This window comes from Symsagittifera roscoffensis, chromosome 1 (genome assembly GCF_963678635.1).
Source record: "Symsagittifera roscoffensis chromosome 1, txSymRosc1.1, whole genome shotgun sequence".
In the NCBI taxonomy this organism is placed as follows: Eukaryota; Metazoa; Xenacoelomorpha; order Acoela; family Convolutidae; genus Symsagittifera; species Symsagittifera roscoffensis.
In genome coordinates this window covers 85,082,200-85,110,054 of record NC_087062.1, presented here as the reverse complement: position 1 = coordinate 85,110,054, position 27,855 = coordinate 85,082,200, and the positions used below count along the sequence as shown (strand labels likewise).

General features: G+C 37.1%; 2 protein-coding genes across 2 annotated transcripts; both read right to left on the bottom strand.

Moving 5' to 3' along the window:
* Positions 1-94: 94 nt before the first annotated feature.
* Positions 95-15,301, bottom strand: LOC134851397 (prolyl endopeptidase-like). Its single transcript, XM_063867464.1, has 8 exons — positions 14,815-15,301; positions 13,734-13,901; positions 9,579-9,811; positions 9,190-9,310; positions 8,713-8,908; positions 7,976-8,513; positions 7,308-7,553; positions 95-557 (listed from the first exon to the last, which is right to left on the bottom strand). Exons 1-8 carry the CDS (start codon positions 15,216-15,218, stop codon positions 322-324), a joined length of 2,142 nt encoding a protein of 713 aa, XP_063723534.1. The 5' UTR covers positions 15,219-15,301; the 3' UTR covers positions 95-321.
* A 9,993-nt stretch (positions 15,302-25,294) lies between these two features.
* On the bottom strand, positions 25,295-27,825 carry LOC134851389 (TBC1 domain family member 31-like). The gene has a single exon (XM_063867453.1). The coding sequence runs from the start codon at positions 27,818-27,820 to the stop codon at positions 25,493-25,495; it is 2,328 nt and encodes a 775-aa protein (XP_063723523.1). The 5' UTR covers positions 27,821-27,825; the 3' UTR covers positions 25,295-25,492.
* Between the last annotated feature and the right edge of the window lie 30 nt (positions 27,826-27,855).

Below are 27,855 nucleotides of genomic sequence, written 5' to 3'. Positions count from 1 at the left end.
TTACAAGGACTTCTTCCTTATGTCTCAGCAAAATAAGTACATATAAATTCAATTAGCCAAACCTAATGGAAAAATAAGGAAAAAAAACTAGAACAAGCCTAAAACATCATTTATTTAAGATAACAAGGTTTCAAATAATCCGAGTAAACTGATATCAGCAATTTAAAGACGTCAATCAACCACTCTGGCTGTCCGTTCAGTTGCGAGCAATTCTTGAGCTTTATATTACATATTAGAGCCCTTCGTTCCGGCTTAGTTGCTTCTAAGACTATTTACAACTTCGCAGTATCTATCTCACTTCGAGAACGAGAATTGACTACATTATGCATCTATGAATTTGATATCCAGGTGCTTGGCACAGAAAGACATCATTCTGCTTCGCTCCTCGATCACTTTCGCAGTTGGCTTGCCAGCCCCGTGTCCTGACTTTGTGTCTATCATGGCCATAAGTGGACTTGTTTGTTGCTGTGGGTATTTGTTGGCCTCGTGCTGCAGAGTGGCTATGAACTTCAGTGTATGTAGTGGCGAAACTCGGTCGTCATGGTCGGCAGTGACTCCTGGAAAAACCCGAAAAACCCTTCGATAAAATCGTTTACGAATTACTGCTCCACATACCAGAAGATATTTGATCAGCCCAAAACTTCTCAATTTACAACGGAAACCGATTGTTCACTCATCTCAGGACGTAAAAACGAGGTCAAAAGTCTAATTAACTATAAAAGGCACCGTTTTTTGACCGATTATCTTTTTCAAATCCGACAATTCAAATGTATTGACTTATATTATATTAACTCTAAACAAAAAAAGACCAAATAAATCAACTACCAGCCTTAAATAAGCTTTGGCTCATTACGAGGCCAAACTGTGCACTGTATAGGCGCACAATTTGGTGTGTGTAGGTTTCTGCAATCCAGAGACAAGTCTTTAAACATGGTCGAAAATGTAAGTGACTTTCACTTACAAAATTTCCGTGGATTCCGCATACAAATCCGTGTAACTTAATTTTTGTCGGCACATTAGTTAAATTGCGAATTCCGCAACCAACGAGTATAGAAAGTTTTTTTTCGAATTCCGCAAATGTAAGCGGATTCTGCAAAACTTAGGCGAATTCCGGATTAGGCCTAAAAAACTTGTTTTCGCCAAATAAATTGCCTCCACTCATTAGAGAAGACTTTCGCCAAAATTTTTTGGAAGTTTATTGCCTGCTAATAAAAAAAACAAACAAAAATTGAAAGCGAGGAATAATGAACTCAAATTGGAAGTTTCAATCCTGAGCTTAAAATATATTTAAATGATAAATTGAAAACATACCTCGCACCGGTTAAAAACATGGCAAATAATTCTAGTTCGGAGTGTTTTATCCGCAAACAATTGTCGAATTTTTAACTAACGATTCTCAACTGTTTTCAGATATTGCCGAAGAAATATCATATCCGTTCGCTCAAGTATTTTTTCCGGCAATCTTTCAAATTGGCTGGAGGTTTAAATTAGCTCAGAATAATTTCTAAATTCAACAAGAACTAGCTAGCAAGCCCGCCTCCAATAATCAATTAGCTCGCAAAAATTAGTTGTTGTTCAGATCAAGTTATCCAAGCAAAAAAAAACTTTGAACAATTTCAAGTTAAGCCAGATCGTAAGCCGGTTTCATAGATCGAATCGGTTCCCGAAAAATCGAAGTTTTTCTAAGCAAATTATTCAAGCTGTGAAATTTAAAAATATTTCAAAGTGTTTCTGAGCAAATCGGATGGCGCAACTTAAGGTTTTTATATGAAGCTATTCAAGCGATAAAATAATGAATTATTTGAAGTTGTTCCATAAAGCGAATCAATTTCCAAAAAAAGTTTTTCTAGGCAAGCTATTAAAGCACAGAAACTTAGAAAAAAACCACGGTGTTTCATAGCCATGCAAAGCTATGCAATTTTATTAAAATATTCAAGTTAGTTACAAAAATGAACAGGATTGCAAACAGTTTTTCTGTTGAAGCCTTTCAAGCGATTTCTAAGTTTTTTAATTAATTTTTTTTGCTCGAGCTAATGGAGCAAAGAACTTCGAAAAATGAGATAGTTTTCCAAAGTAAGCAGTTTAAGCTATGAAACTTTGACATAATTCAAGATATTTAATGAAACAAATCGGTTCACGAAAAACTTGTTCTAGCACGCTAGTCGAAACTTTGAAACTATTCGAAATTTTGAAAACAACGACATTTTAAAAAACTCGAATTAATTCACAGACTGACTCGGTTTGCGAAATTTTAACGTTTCTCTAGGCAAGCTAATAGAGCTATGCAACTTTGAAATACTTCATGTTATTTCATAAACCGAATCAGTACGCAAAAAGTTTTTCGAAGCAAGCTATTCAAGCAGTGAAATTTTCAAATATTGCAAGTTATTTCGCGAACTGTATTGGTTCGCGAAAAGTTAAGTTTTTCTGAGCAAGCTTTTGAAGCTATGAAACTTTGAGTAATTTCAATTTATTTCGTTGATTGAATCAGTCCGCGAGAAGTTCAAGTTTTACTAAGAAAGCTTTTCAATCTTTGAATTTTTTCGAGATATTTTATAGATTGATTCTGTTCGCGAAAAGTTTAAATATTTCTCAGCCAGCTTTTAAGTTAAGAAATTTTGAATTATTTCATAGACTGAAACATTTCGCGAGAAGTCCAAGTTTTTTAAGCAAGCTATTCAAGCAATGATACTCTGAAAAACTTCAAGTTATTTCGTGAACCGAATCGGTTCGCGAAAAGTTTCAGTTTTTCTGAGCAAGCTTTTGAAGCTATGAAACTTCGAGTAATTTCAATTTATTTCGTTGATTGAATCAGTCCGCGAGAAGTTCAAGTTTTACTAAGAAAGCTTTTCAATCTTTGAATTTTTTCGAGATATTTTATAGATTGATTCTGTTCGCGAAAAGTTTAAATATTTCTCAGCCAGCTTTTAAGTTAAGAAATTTTGAATTATTTCATAGACTGAAACATTTCGCGAGAAGTCCAAGTTTTTTAAGCAAGCTATTCAAGCAATGATACTCTGAAAAACTTCAAGTTATTTCGTGAACCGAATCGGTTCGCGAAAAGTTTCAGTTTTTCTGAGCAAGCTTTTAAAGTTTTGAAACTTTGAATTATTTCAAGTTATTCCATAGACTGAACCGGTTCACGAGGAGCCCAAGTTTTTGAAGCCAGCTAGTTAAGCTATGCAACTCTGAACCATTTCAAGTTATTTCGTGGACCGAATCAATTCCGGAAAAATTTCAGTTTTTCTAAGCACGCTTTTAGAGCTATGAAAATTTGAATTATTATAAGTTTTTTCATGGACTAAATCGGCTCGCGAAAATCTTCAAGTTTTTTGAAGCTAGCTATGAATCTTTGAAATATTTCAAGGTATTTATTTCCTGGACCGTATCGGTCTGCGAAAAGATTCAGTTTTTCTAAGCAAGCTTTTAAAGCAGTGAAACTTTTGAATTATTTCAAGTTATTTCATAGACTGAATCGGTTCGCGAAATGTTTCTTTCTTAGCATGGAGATTGCTGTAAAGAATTTTCGGACTGAAAAGAATCTTAAGCGCAAAATTTTGGACAACAATTAGGTAGGTGCTGTCTAGCCTTGAAGTTGGATCGAGTTCATCTTCCTCTGATGGTTGCTCTGAATGATTCTTAATCGTTGCGCTCGATAGCCTTTTAAACATTGTCTCCTAATAAGCATTGTGTTCGTTGTTCAGTTTAAGTTTTTTCATGGACTAAATCGGCTCGCGAAAATCTTCAAGTTTTTTGAAGCTAGCTATGAATCTTTGAAATATTTCAAGGTATTTATTTCCTGGACCGTATCGGTCTGCGAAAAGATTCAGTTTTTCTAAGCAAGCTTTTAAAGCAGTGAAACTTTTGAATTATTTCAAGTTATTTCATAGACTGAATCGGTTCGCGAAATGTTTCTTTCTTAGCATGGAGATTGCTGTAAAGAATTTTCGGACTGAAAAGAAGCTTAAGCGCAAAATTTTGGACAACAATTAGGTAGGTGCTGTCTAGCCTTGAAGTTGGATCGAGTTCATCTTCCTCTGATGGTTGCTCTGAATGATTCTTAATCGTTGCGCTCGATAGCCTTTTAAACATTGTCTCCTAATAAGCATTGTGTTCGCTGTTCAGTTTAAGTTTTTTCATGGACTAAATCGGCTCGCGAAAATCTTCAAGTTTTTTGAAGCTAGCTATGAATCTTTGAAATATTTCAAGGTATTTATTTCCTGGACCGTATCGGTCTGCGAAAAGATTCAGTTTTTCTAAGCAAGCTTTTAAAGCAGTGAAACTTTTGAATTATTTCAAGTTATTTCATAGACTGAATCGGTTCGCGAAATGTTTCTTTCTTAGCATGGAGATTGCTGTAAAGAATTTTCGGACTGAAAAGAATCTTAAGCGCAAAATTTTGGACAACAATTAGGTAGGTGCTGTCTAGCCTTGAAGTTGGATCGAGTTCATCTTCCTCTGATGGTTGCTCTGAATGATTCTTAATCGTGCGCTCGATAGCCTTTTAAACATTGTCTCCTAATAAGCATTGTGTTCGTTGTTCAGTTTAACATTGAGTCCATAGCATATTCCGACTTTCATTTAAAATATGAGATAGTCTTTCATGGCTAAGCTTTGAATGTGCCACAAAAATTGTATCTGCCATCAAAATTATGTGTAATTTTTGGATAATTAAGAAAACATTAGTATTTTCTTAGCCACGTATTCCTAGTTTTTCCCTCGCAAGCACAAGCTAAATATAATTTTTGTTATTATACAGTATTTGAATCAAATAGCTTGCCTCAATTCAACTTGGAATTATTTCTGAGTTGAGATTTTTGCAGCATGCTCTACGCGTTCTTAAAGAGATCGCACGCAATATTTATTTAAAATCCCAAAAAGCAATTTTTAAAAACCGATATATTAGTCAAAAGCTTAAGAGGAAAAATGTTTCAATTGATATAAAAATTTTGTCACAATTTGTTTGTTGTAGAATCCAAGTTCCTCTGAAGAAAACAACAATTTCTCGATAAAAAAATCCATAAACGTTCTACTTCTCAGACAGCTAATTCTACTTCGCAGCAAAAATTTTCATCTATCCTCAGGACTGGTTGATGCACATGCAGACATTTTATGTACATGTCATCAGTAGAAAAAACAAACAGCTTTGATTCTCCATTGAAACGTCAGCACGGATCTCAATTTATGGGTCGACACTGAACACAAAAGTAGATCCTAAAATGGGGTGTGATAAACTTGAATTTTCATTTTTATGAAGTTCATCTCAATTTCTTTAAGTTTGGTGTGCCATCTCTATACTACTTCTGAAATACGCCATTTGTAGTTTAATCTAAGTCCATGTTAACATATTTAAGAAATTTCGGAACGATCAAACAAAACGAAAGAACAAAAGAAGATCAAAGACAGCGTCATTGTTGCGGAATCTTCTTGAAATTCCCAAAATACACAGTTTCGCCTCGTTATTCTATTCACCGAGGGGCCAATAATCCGACAACACGTAGGTAGATGCCCATTGAGCCGGAAACAAATGCCATAAAAAATTGTCAAAAAATACGAGCAAGTTTTAAAAGTATGAACTTTTCTACCACAAATGACCTATTAGCTTTCAAAGCAAAAATCAACTTTAAAACAATAACCACAATCATAGCATGGAAGCCTTGCAGACGAAAGCGAGTAAGCCAACAAATTACTTTGAAATATGTCACAAAAAATTTCCACAACCAAAATTTTTATATGTTGTCGCAATTCGAATGACGGTCAATTTGAAATAAACATGTCAGGAAACACATTTACCAGCGTTAAATAAGCACTGGGCTGTCATCTTAATGGAGGCAACTACGCCAAAAACATGCTTAAACTTCCACTGAGCAAAAAGAAATTGTTGTTATGGAAAAAAATTGAGCAATAAAATTTTTAAGACATAACAAACCGAAACTAATTAAGCTGAATCACCTTCCAAGCAAAACTGAAATTATACTTAATCGAAATTATACTAAGAAATTTATACTAAATCGGAGCTTTAAATTGATAGATTAGAAGAAAAAAAACTAACATAAAAATGAGAAGAAATGCTGTGAAAAAATAAACAGATAATCAGAAAGAAATCCAGGGTGTGGAAACAAGCCGACCAAAACTAAAAACAGGCAAAATAGACTAATTTTTCCAAGCCTGAAAGCAAGGCTATATCAGGAGTGACTAACAAGCAACAAACAGTTAAATTTGAATGTTATAAATTGAGTTAATGTAGAGTTCATGTGATTTTAACAAGGATACAGTAATCCTAATAAACAAATTACTTAGCTCAAAACCTAGCCAACAGATAGTTGGAAAAGAGTCAATGAACGCAAGTAAACAGAAAAAAAAAAAACAGTACACAAAATTATTTTATGAAAAAACCTCAACTTTCGAATAAAAAAATAGATACTTTTTCAGCTCTTCGAAATTCTAGAATATTTTATGTTTGAAACATTTTAAAATTAACCAAATTTGAGAAAACTGGATCAAAAATTAAAATTTTTATTTTTCTGAGAAAATTAAATACCATTTTTGGAACTACAAGTCGATCTCGTTTTTTGTGACCTTTTAACTTTTGGTGTTCGATAGTGAAGTTTGCCTTCCTTTTCACAAAGAAAATGCACTAAACTTCTTCTTAAACAGAGACAAAGCTTCGCTTCGCAAAGACTAGCGCGAACACGACAAAAAGCAGCTTTATAAATCGGAAATAGAAAAAGTAGAAATAAGCCTGGATTTAGTAAAAATGTGGCTACGTCTGGGATTCGAACCTGCGACCTGGGTCTCACGCCATAACCAGTCGGCCACGCACGCTTTATAAATACATTACAAGCATTAGCCACAAATAAAGCAGAGAACAGAAAAATTCCGATGATCGGTTGTGATTATAGTTAAAACGCCACCAAATAAAAAAAAACACTTTCAATTTCCATTCAACACTTTTATTTGCGAGTTAGTTTAGGGGAAAAAAGAAGGTTCGTACTACTACACTAGCTGCGCGCTATTTTAAACAATTGAAATTAACTGAACTTCATTTACTTAGCAAAGAAATCAAACATCAAACCGCGAAAATGAAAATTTGATCCTGAGCAAATTTCAAGACTTTTACTGGCAAAAAAAAAACAAAAAGAAAACAAAAAAAACAAATCATCACAGACTATATAAGAATCTGAACAACGTTCATCGATTCTTAAAAAAATTATGTTCCCATTTGATAACTCTTTCTAATTCCCAGCGTAAAAATGCGCAAAAAAGTAATCTAGCGCTACTTGAAGTTTGAAAGCCATCTTACTTACCTAAAAACGCCGGCCACTGTCCTTCTTTCGGCATCTTCACATTATGAAGAGGCGAATAGGTGAGTAGATATTCAAAGTGTGCTTTGTTCTCATCTGGGTATCCGAAGTCAGATTGCCAGGCGGCTCCGATCGTGAACAAGTGGAACCGGAGCATGTCCAGCACTCCCACTTGACAAATGACTACGCCGAACAAGTTGGGACGCTGCAACATGCATGCAGCTGTGAGAAGACCTCCGTTTGATCCACCTGAAATTTATTCTTTGTAAATAGATTTATTCTTTGAAATAAATTGCAAAGCATAAAGACACATTATGTATAAATTATGCATTTCAAAAAATTGCGAGATATATTGAGTTAGAAAACTTCTGAAATCGAATTTTCATGATTGTTATGTCGTTTGAAACAAATCATTTTTTTCCGGTTCATTTGATGAGTTACAAATGCATCAACTTGTTCACTTTTTATTATTCGAATGTTAGAGCACATGCTATGAAAAAGCTGTAAAGGTGCACAAGATTGGCACAAAAATTTGCGACTTAGGTTGGTAAAAAAGAAGGTTCGTACTAATACACTCGCTTCGCAAGTGTAAATACAAAACGAGCGTAGATAACGACAGTGAATAGAATCCACAAAGCAAACCAAAAAGCTCTCAAGATTTCGCCTCTCACCTTGTATGATAATGCGACTGGGGTTCGTGTACTTCTCCTGGACCATGTAATCTGCGGCCCCGATAAAATCATCAAACACATTCTGCTTATTCAGAATCTGACCCCCCGTGTGCCACTCCTCCCCGTACTCACTCCCCCCTCTGATATTCGCCTGGCAGAAGATCCCGTCGAAGTGTTGCATAAACATCAGATTAAACGGAGAAAAACTGGGTCCCAGTGCAATATTGAACCCTCCATATCCGTACAGAAGAATTACATTCTCAGAGCTATCCAATTTAAGCCCATTTTTGTAGTTGACAAACATGGGAACTTTGGTTCCATCTTTGCTGGCGTAAAAGACCTGCTTGCTGGTGAAATCATCTTGGTTCACGTTTTTTAATTTCATTTCGCGCCACATTTCTAGTTTAAAAGAGGGATCTTTGAGATCCACCCTGTATACAGTTCCTGGAGTGAAGAACGTAGATACTCGGAAAAACAGTTCGTACGCGTCATCTTTGACAGAGATGCCATTCACAGCTGATATGCCGGCGTCTAGTTTCTAAACCAATCAAATTTACATTACATTTAAACATTCCAGCAGGCATCATCAACGATATTAGTTTTACTATTTCAGTTCAAACCGGTTTAAAATACCGAATCTTGTGCTTCCTTGTAAGTTTAAAAAAAAAACAATCAGTCCGTAAACAAAACTTGGGTGATATCAAAAAAACTCTGCTGTCTCTGAGCTTTATACCCACCTGTAGCACTTCCCAAGTTGTCGCATCGTAAATGAACAGAGTGTCGACAACGTCAATGATGTAGTTCACCACAAACATTTTGCCCTCTGCCATTGCAGACACGTGGTCCAACACATCTTTGCTCTCTGCGATCACATCTTCCAGTTTGTAGTTGGGGTCATCCAGGTTCAACTTCACCAGTTTCCACTTGGGAGCACTACACACAGTTTAATTGTACACGCAAAATTTGAAAAAAAAAGTTTTATTTTTTTTTAGAAAAAAAAGAGTATCAGTAAACCACAATAAAACACCAAATACGTGGATTTCGAACTACGAGTATATTAAAACATTTAATTATTCACCTTCCAGACCTTCCAGTAGTGATTAAATGAAATCTTCATGAGGTGAGAGGGGGGTTATTGTTCAAGTGAAATGACCGCTTTCATCAGCCAAAATATTTGATAGAAAACGAGTAAACTATGTAAAAAAAGTACTTACTCTTTATTAGTGAGGAGTAGTACACTGGTTCCATAGTTATACACATACTGGTACTCTGCCTCCATCGTGTTAAATATTTTCTTCCACTCCAGTTTGCCATTTATCTCGTAATTGCTCGTTTCTAAAGCAGACCATTTAAAAACATTGAATAAAAAATAATTTAAGACAACAGAAATACATGATCTGAATTGAATATGGCACAGCCATTAGCACCAGAGTTAATGAGTAGGCTAAGTTTTGAGCTTGAAATCCAGTGTTTAAAAACGATCAGTCGACAAGGCAATCGTTTCTGATTGGGACAAAAAAAAAGAGAAACAACCGAAATAAACGAATGCAGTAAGGGCAAAACTTCAAGTCACACATTAGTAAAACAATTTGATTGAGCTCACCTAGATCGAAGTACCATAATAGACACTTGGTGTCACATGACTCAGATATTGCGAGGAAGACGTAACGCCCGTCATCCGAGACTGTCGCCTGGCCCATGTAGTCAGGGAAGTCGGGGAAATCAGCCACGATGACGTCACTCATCTGGTCTTCTCCCAGCTTGTGGTAGTAGAGAGTGTGAAATTTGTTGGCTACTGTGCTGGTTCCACTCGCATTAGTTCCGTCTGCCGGGTACCTTAGGAAGGGACATTAATAATTTACAATTTTTTTTCAGAGCGGCCGTGGCCGAGTGTGTAGGACACTACCATTAACACAAGAGTTGTGGGTTCGAATCCCACTTCAGTCACGGTTGGAGGAGTCCCAGTGTCATCCGCCTCCTCAAAGCGGGATCGGCTACGCCGAAACGGATGACATCTATCTACCCATGGAAGTAGGGCGGGCTCAAGGTAGCAAGACGAGGAAATAAGGACCGGGGTAAAAAAAAAACAATTTTTAAGAGGATACAGGATATCCATTCAAAGCCGGACTATGTCACTATGTCGCATGGAATTAGCGTTCAGAAATACTATAACCTTGTCAATCAAAAATTGAAAAAGAGTTGTGAACGCAAGTAAACATAAAAAACACTGACTTTCTTGAAAAAATTTCAAATTTCGAATTTCAAAGAAAAAAATGGATACCCATTAAGCTCTTTGAATTTCTGAAAGAATTTATGATTGGCGCTTTTTTGATAACATGAAGCCAACTAGAGAAAACTGGATCAATAGGTAGTTTTTATTCCGCTGGAAATTTAAAAATTAAATTCCACTTTCGAAACTAGAAATCGTTCACGTTTTTTTTTCGCGCCATTTCCACGTTCGCTTTTGGAGAGTGCTATTTACGTCACTTTCAGCAGATGAACTTCATTTGAACTCAAAAAAAAGCATATATACCTAAGTGCATTCATAAATGCATCAATATGTTTGAAAGCACATCCGTAGTTATTAGAGAATTTTTCTGAAAAAAAACTAACAAAAAATCATCAAGACCTATATAATAGTCTTCACTACGTTTATTACTCCTTATTTGAACAAATTCAGCTATTTTCTATAAGAAACTAATCGTGTGATTTTCTGAAATCTGATTGGTTGAAAAACCATTTAACGATTTTCCCATGGGGTAGACGCCCAACCCCCATTGCAATATAAGAAGATGAGTCCCAAAAACATCAAATACATCAACACAGAGGCGAAGCTGAGCTTCGCAAACACTAGCGCGAACAGGACAAAAAGCAGCTCTATAAAATGCAATAAGAAAAAGTAGAAATAAGCCTCGAATAAGTAAAAATTCGGCTACGTCTGGGATTCGATCTACGCCCTATATATTATGAGTCTCACACACTAACCACTTAGACACGGACGCTTAATAACTCAGAAACACAAGCAACAAATGAAGCAGAAAATATTTGCTATGAAATTTTATATGCTACAGATCGTGATTATAGCATAAGTGCCACCAAACACTTTTGATGAACACTTTTTTGCGAGCTAGATTAGAAAACAAGAAGGTTTGTACTAATACACTAACGCTCGCAAGCCCACTAGTGTAAACACACATCCAATAGCACGCGCAAGCACTGAATTAAGTAAATCTGCTGATTACATGCCCTTAAGAAAATACAACGTTGCAGGAATCATGAGAGAGGCAAAGCAATGCTTCGCATCACTAGCGGTACAGAAAAAAACTGAGACAAAACTGCTCAACAAATCATTTTCATATCTTTGTCTAGAATTTTCTTTTCCACTTCCTTGAATAAAACGCTCCTTTCCAGAAAAACATGCCTGAATTCAGTTAAACTGAATGTTAAATTTGCATTGAAAAAAATTGCGAAGCGGTAACAAGCCAGGTAACTATTGAGCAGGCGCGCGTTGATCCCAAAAAAGTTTTAATAAAAAAACAAGGATAGCCGGTTACTGTGTAAGTAGCACAGAACTTTCCGACCATATTCGTTAAAAATTACAAGAAAAGCTTTTTTGTTTCCTTCAAATTAGTGAAGTATTTTTCTGCGTGGGTAATAAAAAAAAGTCTGATGTAAAATTATACTTTAGGCATAAATGATATTCATAGTAGTACACGCCAATAAGACACTTTTTTTTTTAGAAAATTCACTAAAAACTTTAAAAAATGGAACTACAAAACTCCAAAAACTAATTTTACTTGCCAAAAACTAATTTTTTCAACTAAGTTTTGCCTAATTAAGCTGTTGTAATCCTGATCGCTCGCTTTATTCGCTCAAAAGTAGACAAAAAATCAAAAATTTCAAACCGATTTTTCTCGACACTAGAAAATTTTTTGGGAATTTTTTTAATGTGGTTCGAATCACGACTGAAAGGGCTTTTATATGATATCTCACTCAACCCTCTCCGATGATTGTTTAGGGTACCTGATTTTGCGCGGAAAACAAACTAAAACAGACCCAAATACAAAGTTCCTCCCCATTTTCAATGGTCGGAACAATAAAAGCAAAAAAAATTCTAGGTCCCACCTCAAATAATTTAGGTTAATTTTTTCGCTCATCTGACTCAAAAAGTGGCCGCCTAGCCGATTTATTGCAATCTGAAACCTTTTAAGCCGAATTAAGAGTAAAAGAGAAAATAAAAATTAAATTAAAAAAAAAACGATATACTGAAATCGGAGTTGGCACATTTCGAATAGAACGTAAATGCAAACATGGTCGAAGTTGGTCTGTTGTTTGACGAAACTACAGATGGAGATGACCACCAATTTCACTCCTGTGAACTATGATGCTGATAAAATGATCGAATTGTTGCGGAAAAATCTTCAATGTAAACAAAATATTTACAGCTTACCATGAAATCTTAAGAGAAACAAGGAACTACGTAATTTGCTGGAATTATCCTATATGCGACCAAAACCTGTATGCGGTTGCCGAACACAACAAATTACTCAACATCAGCAAAATGTGAAAAAAATGTAAAATAGAGGCCAAGTTGTACAACACATTAACAAACAAATAGTCTTAGAAATAAGAAAACAAACTAAATAACAGAAAATTTCAAGTTTTGTGAAATTTTTTATACCTAAGTTTACTGAAAAAATTTCTCTCCCCTATTGTTTTGCCCCTATTTTGGCAAAATTTTCTGCGCCGCAGGCAAAATTTTGAAAAAACGGTCAAAAAGCCGTTTTTGGGCACTTTTTGAAAAATATTGACAAAAAAATCGCGTTTTTTGGCGCGCGCTCCAGCTCAAAAAATAGTTAATATTGGCGCCAAAGGCGCCCTTAGAAAAATTTTAGGGTCGGTAGGCCAAAAATGGATTTCTTAAAAAGTATCAAAGGGGGGACCCTTTGGGTCGGCAGGGGGTCGAATCCCTGAGGGGGGGGGGGGGGGGGGGGGGTTTCGGGCGTCCGCCTTCCCCCGCTAAATCCGCACCTGCCCTGAGAGTACCCTCACAGATTCCAATAACAGGATTGAGATCTTCAACGTTTTGGAAATTTTTAAAATCTATGTTTTTGAAAATTTTTTGAAAAAATAAAAAAAAAGTTATATCTCGAAAACTACAATGATTTGAGAAGTGAGAATTGGAGGCAAGATTCGCAACCCCTGAGAGTGCCCTGACAGCACCCAACTACAGGGTGAGAATTTCAAAAATTTAGAAATATTTCTAAAATATATTTTTCTAGAAATTTTTGAAAAATATCGAAAATTGCATACCTCGTAAACTAAAAAAAATTTGGTCATTCATATATGGAGGCCAGAATCGCAAAACCTAGGAAAACTCTGACAATATCCTACTATTGGGTTGCTAATTTCAAACTTGATGAAATAAACACTGAATTTAAACTGGAAAATTGAAAAAAAAACCGTAACCATTGCAATATACGATATAGCTTAAACGAGAAAAAATTCTTTTGTTAAACATGCAAAATAATACGTTGAAAAAGCTTAAACATGGCGAGAAAGTGAAGCGCGCATTTAAATATATAATAGATAGATGAAAGTTTAAAAAAATTAGGCGATGGAGAGACAGACATAATCAAATTAATTTAAAAAGCAGGTATACAGACAGATATTGGCCTCGAAAAATTTGGCCTCGAAAAAAAAACTAATTAAAAACAAAAAAAAAACAAAACCAATTTCATTGCATTCTTCAACTCACTTGTTGTAGAAAAGTCCCTTGCTGTCGTTTGTAAATTTGAGGGATGAGAACTTGACTCGTTCCAGCTTGTCTGGTAGCAATTCCATCTTCAACGCATCTTTGATGAAGATGGTGGTCCAGTCAGAGCCAGCCTCGCTCACCGCATTTGCAAACAGTGTGCCCTTTTTACTAAAATGCATTGAATCTTTTTGAAGTTTCAGAGCATCTTCAAATTATGAAGCATCAAATCGCAAAACCGGATCAAAAATGCTAAAAAAAAAGGACTTAAAAAACTATTGTGCATTGAGCGGTTTTGAAGAAAAAATAAAGTCCAAGAATGGGTCAAAAGACCCATGAATTCAACCTTCTCAATGCCGCAGGGGTAAAACCTAAGCACACAGAAGGGAAGATGATTTTCCATTGGTTACGACTTAGTTGAAAATCGGCATTGTGGTTGTGAAAGTTGAAAAATTTCCAATCGTCTAACAAAATACCATGCCGAGCGATACCTATTAAACGCACGCGCCAAAAGGGCTCTCTGAAGGGGAAACCTACGTTCAGGGACTCTCAAAAGGACAAATGCTTCCTGAACAAATACTGCATGCCTTGGAGAAGCAACAAAGTTTGCAGAGCATACCACTCTATAAACACTCGGCATTAATGCCAAATTGCCTTCCTTATATTCAAAAAAGGCTTTTTGAAACGACAAGCCAATAAAATGATTGATAAAACACTAGATTAGGCGGATATTAAGCAATGGAAGCTGTGCAATGCGCGAGCTGTAAAAAAGTTATCTCGAGATATAACAAATGCTTTGCTTGTGTAATCATTACATTAGTTATATAAATTATTTCTACGACAAACTCACATAATGAAACGCTAAGGTATCGGAAAAAATTTTTTGCACGAATTCAGACACGCTCATACCCAAATTTTTCGAAAATTTTTCAAAGAAAGCTCGTAGGTAATCGCTCTGGCAAATAACAAAAAAAACTTTTAAAATGGAAACTAAAAAATCTGATTAAGAAACAGCAAAAAGTACACACTTCACACAACTACCAGTGACCTAACTTTCCAAAATTCATACGCATCGCCAACTTACTTGAATGTGTATGATCTAATGCTAGAAGTGCCGTCCTCAGTGAACCCATTAGGGTCTAAAAATATCTCGCCTTTCTCTGATAGGTCCTTCGTTCTATACAGCACCGATTGGTTTTGCAGCCCACTGTTGTGAAAGTAGTAATAGTAGTCCGCCCGTTTCATAGGACATCCATACCTCTCATAATCGTACAATTCAGTTAACCTTTTCTCAATTTTAACTCTGTCTTCGTAACTATTTATAATCGGATTAATAAGCTCATTTTGTTTGTCAACAAACTCTTTCGTTTCAGGGCTCTCAGGGTCTTCTAGCCAACGGTAAGGGTCCCCAATTTCGTGAGCATGCGCTGAGGTGAAACAGTTCTCGTCCCGTTTGAATTCTGGGTAGCCTGCATAACTCAGAGGCATTCTGACAGCACTGGATCTGAAAATGGATCTCCGGCTGACATTACACAAATTAGTTACGATCTTCCAAGTATATCTAATAAACATATTGCCATCTGAATGAAATTTACCGCATATCCAAACAGTAGAAGGAACAGAGTTAAACACTGCACCATGGGGCACTTCTTATTGTTCCGATCAATGAAAAAGGGGAGAACTTTTGTCTTCGGTGTGCTTTAGTGGGGTGCGTACAGTTAAATGATGTGTCAGTAAATTACCAGATCAGTAAACCCGATTTACGTAATAATTACATCAATTGTGGAATTAAAGATTTATAGAATAATTGTTTCCTGAACTAGAACAAAAATTTTAAAACTACGGGGCGCATGGGAAGAGTTACTTTCTAATTCATTTTTTAATTAAGTTTTTGTTTTGAGGAAAATTTATGTCATTTTGTAAAAAAAAATTCAGCTTTTAGCTAATGTGATTACGTGATTGAATCATGAATTTTCGATTTACTGATCTGGTCCGCCTGTTTTCGGTTTACAGATACATCGATTTACTCATCTACCACCGTTTTAGTTTTTTTTTGCTTTCCACGCAAAATCAATATCACAAATTATCAATGATGTATCAAATTACAGTCCTTCCAGTCTTGATTCGAACATAGAAAAAAATTCCAAAAAGTTTTCTCGATGTCAAGAAAAAAGTGTCAGAAATTTTTGAGTTATAGTTCGAGCGAATTAAGTTAACATAATAGGCTCATATAACTAGTTCAAATTTTTTGCGCCAGTTCCCTTTCGTAATTGGAGAACGTAATGTGTGCTCCTTTTAGCGAATGAAGATGAATTTGACTTGAAAAAATAATCAAGTCAAACCGCAAAAGATCAAATTTCCTGATGTCAGTGAGGTTGCACGTATTAGCAATTTCATTAAGCTAAACACTACTGACTTTCGTGATACTTTCGTTCAGTCTATTTACGTACATGATGAGGCAAGAATATCTTAGATAGCATCAGCAATAGCAGCTTATTGATCACTTTCGCGAAAATAATCGTTTTTCTCATTCACGGCAAAACATAAATTTATAGGTGTCGTAGTTCTTTCTGCTAATAAAGAGTAAAAGAGTAAAAATACTAAAAAAACCATTAACTTATTTTTCAGAAAAAACAGTGTATCATTGAAATGCTTACCTGAAACTAATACAGCTGGTACATTAAACTCAATAATTTATCTCATTGAAGTCTCAAAAAGTTCATTGAGATATTTTTAAAATATTTTTTAACTTCAGTAAATACCACAAACCTGTTTGCGAAAAATATATAATTGTTACCTGATCATCTACTCAACATAATTCGACATGATTAGTCTGATAACACTTAAAACCTCTATTCATTTCCAGAATAAAATTAGGAAAAAAAAACGTTTTGAAAATTATACCACTTGCGATACAATAAAGCTCTAAAAATCAAAAGATAACGTGTCTTTAACGAACATTGAAAAACATGAATGAATTTTGTTGAAGTAAACGTAGGCTCACGACTCAGAAAAAAAATATTGCAGTTGTTATAGGAGACAATTACTTTCAAAAGAAAAGAAAGATTTGGGCCGGAAAGACGCAACGGTGAAAGAGCTAGATCACGAAAAAATTACGTTTAAAAAATTGACAAAAAAATTTAAAAACTCGAAAAAAGTTTTGAAAAATTTTAGCCAGAAAGAATCACACCACACTCCTGAAACTCCGGAACTTGTCGCAATGTTTCTCTGTAGACCAAAAAAATCAAGTCAACTTTGCAAAAAAAAACTGGAAAATAATCATTTTTTAAAATATTTTTTTTTTCGGAAATATTGAAACATTACGTTAAAGCATCAACTTGAATCGATTTCAAAAAAATGCTTATACCTAAAACACACCTAACTAATTAAAACTAAAAATATTCTGACGCACATTTAGTACAAAAAAAACAAACCATGCATCCGAGAAAAAAAAACTAAAATTTTTTGAAAAAAAAATTTGTAGAAGAAAAATTCAAAAAAGTTTTATTTCTAACAAAAAAATTTTGGCACCTATATAAACCAAAACACCTTGAACTAAATTTACCCTCATAAAAATGAAGAAAAGAAGAATGAAAAAGTCTACCTCAAAAATTTCAAAATTAATTACCCGGCAAGTGAGCCGACAAAAATTGGGTCGAAAACAATAAGCCGACAAAAAAATAATCAACTTTCATCAAAGAAATAATTTTCAGCTGTAAAGCATCTACGAAATATTTTTCAGCTGTAAAGCAATTATCACTTCATTCGTGAATTACAGCTGTTAGTGAATTACAGCTGTTAGACAAGCATCGGGGGTAGAAATCGAGATGCATTTGGAGATGACCAAATTTTTGTCATCCTGTGTACAAAATTTACGGGAAAAGAAGTCTAGTACCCGATTGCAAAACCCATTCTTATTGCAAGGGTTAAGAGAAACAAAAATAAACAAAATGAAAAGACTGATATCACAATTTTTTCATCTTTGCCAACTTTTTAATTACTAGCAGCGGCGGTTTTAGGGGGGGGGGGGGGGGTGGTGGACGCTTTTCTCTCACTAACCAAAGGTTCCCCCGTTGTCATTATTTTATGATATCCATCCATTTTCGGCCAACCAACCCCATAACTTTTCTGAAGGCGCCCTTAGCGCCAATATATACTAAATTTGAAGGGTAGCGCACCAAAAAAATCACGATTTTTCAATCAAAATTATCCAAAAAGAGGCCCGCAATCACGTTATTTTGATGAAAATTATCCACAATCAATTTGGTCGATTTAAAAAAAAGTCGACAAAATCCACCTCCCCCTCGCGAAAATCCTAGATCCGCCCCTGATTACTAGGATAAAAGGACACAGAATATTATATTGCCATAATAGATTTGAAAAAAAAAAACATGAGATAAACAAAAAAATTCTCAAAAATTGGCACTTTGGAAAACCTTTTTTTAAAACGAGTATTCATATTCTTCAAACAACAAAATCTCGGAAAAAATTTAGATTGGTAATTCATTCGAACCACCCTTATGACTGTTTTTCCTCTATCTTTCATTTCAAACCGCTCATTTTTTGAATAATACACAAGTCTCCAACCTTGAACCTAGAATTGACTTATCATGACAAGACTTCAAAAAGTAAACCGGCAACTAAGCCGACAGAAGAAGAGAAAATGCAAACCAAAGCCACGATCCCCCAAAACACTGACAATTGAGGTATTTCTAAAATAACCAAATTAAGAACGCCGAATGGTAACGCAGGTAATAAAATTTCAACTTTCCGGTAATTGAGCATGTCAGCTTTTTCTCGTTAACTCTTTACAATTTTAAGTTTCCTCGTGAAAACCAGAAGTATTTCGGCTTTTCCAGTTTTCCACCCCCTTGTAAAATTACAAAATAAAACTGCTCAAAAATTGTTTACACGGTTTTTGCATGTAAGAAATGTTGTAAAAATTTGTTCACCTGTTCACACTGACACGTTTTGATGCAGTTTTTAGCTGGAAAAGAGCCAATATTTCCCTTCAACAAAAGGGTAGGGGAATTTGTTTCAAGGTGCAACATTCACATATGCTTAACCGTTGAAGTAGTTATTTATAAGGGTAGCAAATCTTTACTAGGTACCATGGGGGTAGTAAACGAGATCCAAATTTAGATACTCAACAGACTCCACTGTCGCCATGTTCCCTCGTGACAGTCATTATTTCACTTTAATAATTTTCAGTCAGAGGCGAAGCTTCGCAAAGCGAACACTTGCGAGAACAATACAAAACGCAGCTACATAAAGTGCAATAAGAAAAATTAAACCTTCGATTCGAACCTGCGCTGTAGAGATTATGAGCCCCACACACTAACCACTCAACCACGCACGCTTCATGGGTTACAAACACTTGCCACAAACAAAGCAGAGAACAGATTTTATGCAATTTCCAATGCTACAGTGAAATTTCCAAATATGTGAACACTTTTATTTGTGAGTTAGCTTAGAAAAAAGCTAGCGTAAATAAACCTTAGTGGTAAGGAACCTTGTACCCTTAGCCTGTCGCTCAAAATAGTAATATATAGCATGCAAAACGCACACACAATCTGCATCATTAACCTTTTAGGTTAACTACCCAAATCAATAACATCACTCTCACCCAAATGTAGTAGCAAGTAACTTGAATTTGGAAGTATCAAGTTTTTGTGAAGAGTTTTGTCAAGTATTTACTTTAACTTGCTAGTAGGTAAAAAGTTTTCAGATTTACGAACAGCTGTTTTCAGCTTTACGAAGGTCAACAATTAGCGACTGATTCTAAACTGATATTCAGTTTCTGTTCTACGACAACCTGAGATTACTTTTACTTCCGATATCTTGTAACGCACTTAGAATGGTTTAATTAATCTACATGTCAAACAACAGTCAAATTTGATCACTTTAATAGAATACTTTTAAAACTGAGAGAACAGTTACCAAGTAAGAAAATTTTTCTGCTCCAATATTTCCATGAACAAATAAAACTCAGTTCAATTCCAAATATGTTTTCAGTTCAATTCCAAAATTATTTGATAATAGCAGAGAGGACAGCTTGATCTGCTCGCATTTTTCGACTTTACATCGACTCTATTTTTTCGGCGGGCTTCAAATATTTTTCATATTGCAGCCAAGCGCAGTAAGTGGACTCTATCAACATAGAAAGCAGGTCTGAGGGTCCTTCGAATGATTGCGGATCCGTTTCGAGCTGAATTTGATACTTCACAACTGCATGTATAAAATCATCTCGATTTGTTGTGCTGTATACATTATAAATCGGCACCGGAAAAGGCGTAAGTGTCATCATTATGTAACAGGCTAAGAGACGACTAATGCGACCGTTCCCATCTGAAAACGGATGGACAGTCACGAATTCAAACAAAACCATGGTCGCCAAACGGAACAACCATTTGTAATGATCGATCGTGCTGTCACAACGATTTATTTTCTCCATCATTTGATTAGATTGATCGACAATACGTTGTACACGATTAAATGCTTCTTCTTCTGTCGCATATGTTGGATAGTAACGAATCGATCCTTCATATTCCGTTTTTCTTGTCGTAGTGCTAAATCTTCCAGGAGCCGCGTATCTATTGGCATCAATCAAGTCTTTTAAAGCTAACTCGTGAAATCCCTGGATTATTTCAACAGCCAATAGACCTCGGTACTCCGGGTTGTCCCTGAAATCCGGCAAAAAGACATTTTTAATTTCTGAATAAGCTTTGACAAGATTTGAAGTCTCCCTGATATCTTTAGGCTCGCTTTTAAGCTCCTCTTCGCGTAGGCATCTTTCATAAACTTCTTTAGTCTTTCCCGGATCTCCCTGAGTTCCAATTTTTTCCTCGTCGCATATGTTATGAATGAAGCGAACAATCATGCGGTTTTTAAACTTTTCTGATATTTTTCTATCTTTATATTTATCGTGTTTCTCAGCGATTAATTCTATCATTCCCCCAATTGGAGGCATGCCTGAGCCCTCGGTACGCCAAGGAGGGTTTTCACTTGGTAAAAAATTTATCTTCATTTGCCCTACAAAAGTAGTTTTGTCACAACTGTCACTTTTGGGGTATTTTAATGAGTTTCAAGGCAATCAAGAACTTAGTTCGGCAAGATTACTGCAATCCGCATTGAAGCATCAAAATTAACTGAAATAATGTTGAAGAATGAAGAATTATTAAGTAGGGTCATGATCTCATAAGAGACGATGAACAGATAATTAAAAAATTGAACAATATTACCCAGTTGCTCTACAAGTCTCAGAAAACTTTTTGGGTCTTATCCACAAAACGCCCAAAACTCAGTATTTCTATATCTTGAATAAAATTATAAATTATTGTGGTTGAGCCGGATTGGCTGCATTAGCCAATCAAATTCAAACAAAATGGTTTGACGACATTTCAATTATTTCGAAATTTCAGGCAGATAAAATCATTAGCCGAAATTACCGGAAAAATAGTTTTTGTTCCATTGAAGCTTTTTAACTGATTTTTTCCTGTCTGGGCAAAGTTTCACAAGTGACTGAAAATAAATTGATTATTTGAAAAAGTTCCACCTTTCCGTAATTTCGGCTAAACATTTTATCTGCTGGTAATGCTGATTGAAATTCCTGACCATGTTCGTTGAATTTGATTTTCTAAAACTAGCCAATCAAATTCAATCGCATAAATTTTAGTTCAAGATGTAAAAACATTGATTTTGGGCAAATAAGCGCATAAGACCCAACTTTTTTCATAAACTTCTCCCTCCTATTGCTGTAAAGGATTAAATTTTTTTTATATCATCTTGTTTTGACGGTTTTAACATAGGGCAGAAACACAAGAAAAAAGGGAAACACTTAAGACAAGTACAAATTATACAGAGGCGAACTGCACTTCGCAAACACAAGCGAGAAAAAAAGGGCGCTGAAATGCTCAAACTAAAAATGCCAAGAAACGAAAAAAAAACTAACAAAAACTTTTGACCATCTTCAAACAAAAGCCACCGATATACCAGACACATAGATAATGGCTAATGCAGCGAAGTCAATCAGATATAAAGCCAATGCATTAAAAGAAATCACAATAAACAGCTAATGCTGCTTTAATGGAACAAAACGAGCATTTTATTAGCGACGTCGGTTAGAAGAATAAGTGGACACTACGACCCGCTTCAGTAAAAACAACCATCTTTTGGAATGACATATATGGATTGAAACTAGCGCATGACTCGCACCTACACTGCTTCAAATAGATCGTTGAACGTAAAAATAAGTTCCTAAAACATGTACTAAAACAGCAAAAATTTAGTGACCCTAATTTAATGCAACCGTGAATATCAACTGGGCTCATCTATCAGGAAGTTTCTTTTTGATAAAAAACGACATATCTCGAAAAACAAAATAATTTGAGCAGATTAAACTAGAGGCGAGATTTGCTACCCTATATTGTTACCTGGCAGCATCCCACCATAAGTTTAAGAGCTTCAAGTTATACTACTTGTTTTTAAATCTAAGTTGTTTTTGAGAAAGCATTGAGAAAATCATTAGAAACGCCAGATCTCGGAAACAAAAAAGATTTGAGCAGTAAAGATTAGAGCCCCTGACAGTACCCGTGATTTTTACCCTGATAGTAAAAGATAGAGGCCCTGACAGTACCCCATGAATGTACCCTGACAGAACCCCACCACTAGGTTGAGAATTTCAAGATTCGTCAGATTTTTTATACATGTTTTTTAAAATTAGAGAAAGGCCATATCCCGGAAACCAAAAGATTTTGAGCAGTCCAATTTGGAGAGAAGAAAGGCAATCCCTGAGCGTACCACGACAGCACACCAATATAGGGCTGCAAACTTCAAGTTCCATTAATTTTGTTTTATATCTAAGCTTTTTTAAACAAAAAAGAAATAATGAATAACTCCAAACCACAAAAACCAAAAAAACTAAATCAGTCAAACCTGGTCGCCAGATTTGTAACTCTTTAGTATATCTGGACAGTACCGACTATAGGGTTGAGGGATTCAAGTTTGGTTAATTCGTTTTATATCCAAGTTTTTTGGAAAAATTTAAAAATATTAAAAACACATATCTTAAAAACCAAAAGGATTTGAGCAGTCATAATTGGAGGACAGCTTTGCAACTCTTGAGAGTACCCTGACAGCACACCTTATAGAGTTGAGAATTTCAAATTCGCTTACTTTACTGTATACCTAATTTTTTTCAGAAATCATAATAAATAAATTCGAAACAAGTATCAGGTATCCAAATTTGTATAGATCAGTAACCCGAGCATAATTGCACAATTTAAAAAAAAAGAAAATTCAGGTAAGAAAATAGTGAGGAGTCGGACCGTTAACACCAATACCTAACCAGCATTAACGTCGCCTTACCTTTTTGCAAAACGACGGACAGCTACTGTAAAACCTACGTAGCAGCTAGCCGCGGGTCACGGTTGGCGGAGCGGAAGGCAGCCATAGAGGCGACACAGCAGATATTCTTGGTGGCTAACGGGGACCAGCCACCGAGAGCTTCAGCGGATGGAGGAATGAAAGTGACACCTACCTCATTGCAGACTGAGGCATGCTTGGCAATCTTTCGGTTGTCAGAAATTTCAAGTGCGTAACTGGCAGAAGTTCCAGCGTGAGAGAAGGTGGCAGACTGCAGGGAACTTATAACGGTGACGTCCAGAGCGGCGGGACGACCGTGGGACCAGCAAGGTAGGAAAATGTCATCTGGACGAAAAAGCGATTCCGTGAGATGGCCTTTCTCAAGGACTGGAGAAAGGGCGGCTTTGCAGGCAAAGTTGTAAATAGTGTCGCGTAAACGGTCGTGGCGGTGGATGCGGTCACCACTGGAGGAACAGGCGAGGGCGTGGTCGCCGAAGACATCCAAACTCTTGGAGCAATTAGGGCTTGAGGACTATTCGCGTAACATAGGTATGCCCAGTCGGAAACACAACGCGACTCGGAACGCAGCGGCAGACAAGGAGAGACCGGGGGCTTCAAAGGGACAGCCGAAAGCTAGTGGCAACTATTGGCCAGAGCGCAGAACAACAACCTGGCTTTTTCGCTGGACCAACTATTCACTCACGCCAGCTTGAGCCGAGCCATTGATGATGTCGGTGAGCTTGGTTTGAGCTTTAGGGGCGAAAGAACCGGGATAGACTGAATAGTTGGTTCGTGGCCTTGGAGGGCGGAGACACAGTTTTGCACAGAGCCGGGGGCTAGCTGCGGAGATTTGTTTATGATCTGTTCAGCGAGGGGCTTAGTGTCGACATAACTGCCTAGAAACGCGGCATGGCAGAGCTTGGAGGCGATGGGCAGCCCAACGCCTCCATTCGAAACGGGCAGTAAAGACTGCAAACGTTGACTCTCGGAAACAGCAGAGCCGGTTATTGCTTCAAGAGCACTGAATAGCGGTGTCGAAATCTGAGAGGGGTGAGGAGATTGAACTGGGGTCGCAGGTCCGAAGGTTGAAGACGATCTTCCGAAATGCAGCGCAGCTGCGAAGATGGTGAAGCTCCAACTGTGGGGTTTTCGGGCAAGCGAACAGACTCCATGGGTTCCTTGCACTTCTCGACACGCTTGGAAAACATCCGTTGATCAAGCTCTTGGTTTTCGGAAATTGGAGCGCCGAGGTTCTTCAAGCCAAGCCTTTGGACAGTAATTTCCGGCGGGAGAAGGCTGGTATCCAGATCCGGGTTGAGGGACCACAACTGACATTTCTCAACGCTGACCTGAACACCAATACTAGACATCGAAGAAATGAAGCTGAAGTCCTGAGCGAGGACGTTCACTTTAGTCACAAGCGAGCCGTCGTCGAGGTATCAGACGTTGCAGAGGAGCTCAGGGAACTGGGACTTCAGCGACTCAATGATCGGCTGGATGGTAATGGCAAACAGCGGGACGAGGGGGTCGCCTTGTTGAACACCACAGGCGGAAAGCACAAGAGACTTACCAAACTTCAACCAAGACGGCTGAATGTAGCAAAACTTGACCCAAGGAAGCAGCGGGAAAGAATGGCTGACCTACTCTCTTCAGGTCGACTTGGAGAACGGTGAGGTCGGTAAAGACGCCGAGGAATCTGGCCAGACCGTTGGGAGAATGTGACACGGCTTCGCAGCCTCCCGAAATGCCTACCTTAACCTAGAGTTAAAGCATTCGCCCTCAAAAGATTTTATAAGGTCGACTTGAGTAAACATTTCAAACCTTTCAATGTTTTGGTTATTCAACAGATAAACATAGCGACTTCTTAAACATGCGCTAAGTGAAATTTCGATGCATTACAATATACGATTTAGCTTAAACGTGTAAAAAATCTTTCGTTAAACATGCAAAAAATAACATGTTCAAAAAGCTTAAATATGTCAACATAGGGACTTCTTAAATATGTCAACATAGGGACTTCTTAAACATGTCTTTCGCCCTCTACAAACGCAAATTACATAATGTAAAGATAAATAGATTGGTTCTGGAAAAACTGATATTTCAAGCGCAGATGTTTTCGATGTGATCAAGAAAACTTGAGAAATTTACAAATAAGCTTTCATAATCTACAATATTTGCTATTAAGGTGTGGTATTTGGAATTGTACTCGACCTGCTTTTTTCAAAAAATTAAGTACCAAACAGTTATTTAAAGTACAAACTGATGCTAAACGAATGATTATTTCCATAGAAACACTATTTACAAATTTACACTAATCGATGATAGGAAAACGATCAGCACGAGGAATTATTGTCAAGATTTCGCATTAATTCTAGATTCACTTTTTTCTCTGATGTGTTCTACTGTTTCAGACTCTCCAGCCGCGCGAGTTGTTCCCTAATTTTCGCCTCTTCTTTCCACAGCTGTTTTCGTTGTTCTCCTGCTGCCAACACTTGCTCCTGTTGCTTGTACCACTCCTCGACGTCGCTTATTTTCTTCGACAATTCTTTCTTCAAGTCACTCGCTACTTGCTTTTCTTTCAGATATTCAACCTCGTCATCTTTCAGTTTCTCGCGCTCTTTAGCCTCGAAATCGACAACGAAGTCAGGGTACTTATTGAATGCCTGATACTGACCAACCGAAAGAGGCATGAATCCATCTAGAAGTTTGATTGGATTAACATTATCAGGCGTGCAGTCAGCTAGTTGATTTGCCTCTTTGATAACCGATCGTATGTTGGCCGCGTTTCTGTGTTTGAAAAAGTAGTCGAAGTCTTCTGGTTCCGTCATCGCGAGCAAAGGACTCCTGCAAACTGTCAAGTAAGCGACAACAACGTACAAAATGTAACCCGGCTCATTCGAGAAGATGTTGTCAAAGAGGACCTGCCATTCCTGTTTTGTCATCACTTCGGAGAAAAGTGATTCTAACATTGGCCAAGCGTATCTTTGTGACGTAACTTTGTAAGTGATGAAATGATTTAGAAGAACTTTGTCATGATGGGCAAGAAGGTTTTCGACCAGGGCAAGAATATTGATTGGAGGGTTCGGGAAGAACTCAAACCAATGCTGACACCAGTTCAAAAGAACAGTCGCTGAAACTTCAAAGCAGACCAGCGCATTGTTTTGGAATAACTTGACAAGAGGGAAGATCATCACTGGTAGAAACTTAACTTCTCCGAAAATTGCCGACCAGTGGGCGAGACTTGAGCAAGTTCTCTGAAGCACACGCAGAAGTTTTCGGCTTTTCATCGGGTAGTCTTCGTGAAGGTTGAGATAAGCCGAGTGAGTTCCTTTGTCTACGAGACAGCTGAATGCTTCGTGATTCTCGGGCAACTGTAATAAGTTTTTCCAGATAAACAGTCTGTACTTAGCTGGATACTCTCCGTAAGCTCTCAGAATCCTTCTCAACTTTTTCAGCTCGAAAGGTTCTGTCATGACATTATAGGACGGGTATGCTGATGACGATTCCGATGTTACATCGGTTCGAGCTGATCTCGCCGATGATACAGGGGGAGGTATGGTTTTCAAGGTTGAACACGACGATCTGGCGGTTGATACTGGCGCTGAACTATAAGTAGCTCTAGAATCTTCTAGAACCTTCTTGGATCCAGTGGCTCCTTCTGATACAACTTTCAGTAACGGCACTGGCGCTTTGTTCAAATGTGATGTTAAGCTTTTAACACTGAACACATGGAGAGAACCGCTATCCATCACTCCTATAATGTATTTTCCATTTGGACTTGAGGTGAAGTTCAGAATCGGATTCTGTGCGTCACCAACATCGAACAGAAGATTACAATTATGTATATGAATAACACGAAGAATGCCATCTTTGCTAAGAACCGACAGCATTTCATTTGAGCCGTCGCCAAATTTTTCAGGTAGAAAATTGAGTTGCTTCACTGATTTTACTTTATTTGGTAATTGGATAATTCTGAAGAGACGTCGTGAATCCAGCGTATAGACGTGAAGGAACTGGCTTCTACCACCTGCAACCAGGAACCGGCTATCCGATGAAATAGCAACAGTTAGGTATTGTGACCTTTCTTCTACGGGTACCGGTAGTTGAAACTTACATTGCAGCGTATCCGCTTCCCAGCCGAATATAGAATCATCCTTGAAACAAGTTATGATGGTGTTACTCAGTGGAAGAAAGAATACTTTCAGAATACCCACGTTTTCCCGTATATTTAACTTCCTTTTCCTCGAGAACGTATCCAAATCCCAAAGCTGTGCGACATCGTTTGAAGTCGTGAGCGCGTATTTTCCCGAGGAGTGGACTGAAATGTTATTGATAGCCGAAGAGTGTCCTTTCATCCAGCCTAGCAAGTCTCTCGTCTCCATGTTGAAACACTTCATCGAATTGTCGGCACAGCAAACTAGGAACTCATTTTTATGACGTGTGCTAAATGACAGTGCTGTAACTGCAGACCCCAAACGCTGACACAATTTCATTCGATTCTTGTTCAGATCGAAATAATAAATTTGTCCATGTTGGTCGCCCATGATGAAACAATCGCCGAAATTGTCAAAAGCTACATGCAAGGCGCGGATAGTTTTGCCTTCTAATGCCAACGCACCACCTCTGCGGTTTTCTATCTTGATCATTATTCCATCATCTGATGAAGGCATTGGCTTCCGAATCCAAATTTTGCCTTCATCTTGCTTCGCTAAATCCAAATGTTGCATTACACCAGTCTGGAAATGTAAGAAAATTATATGAC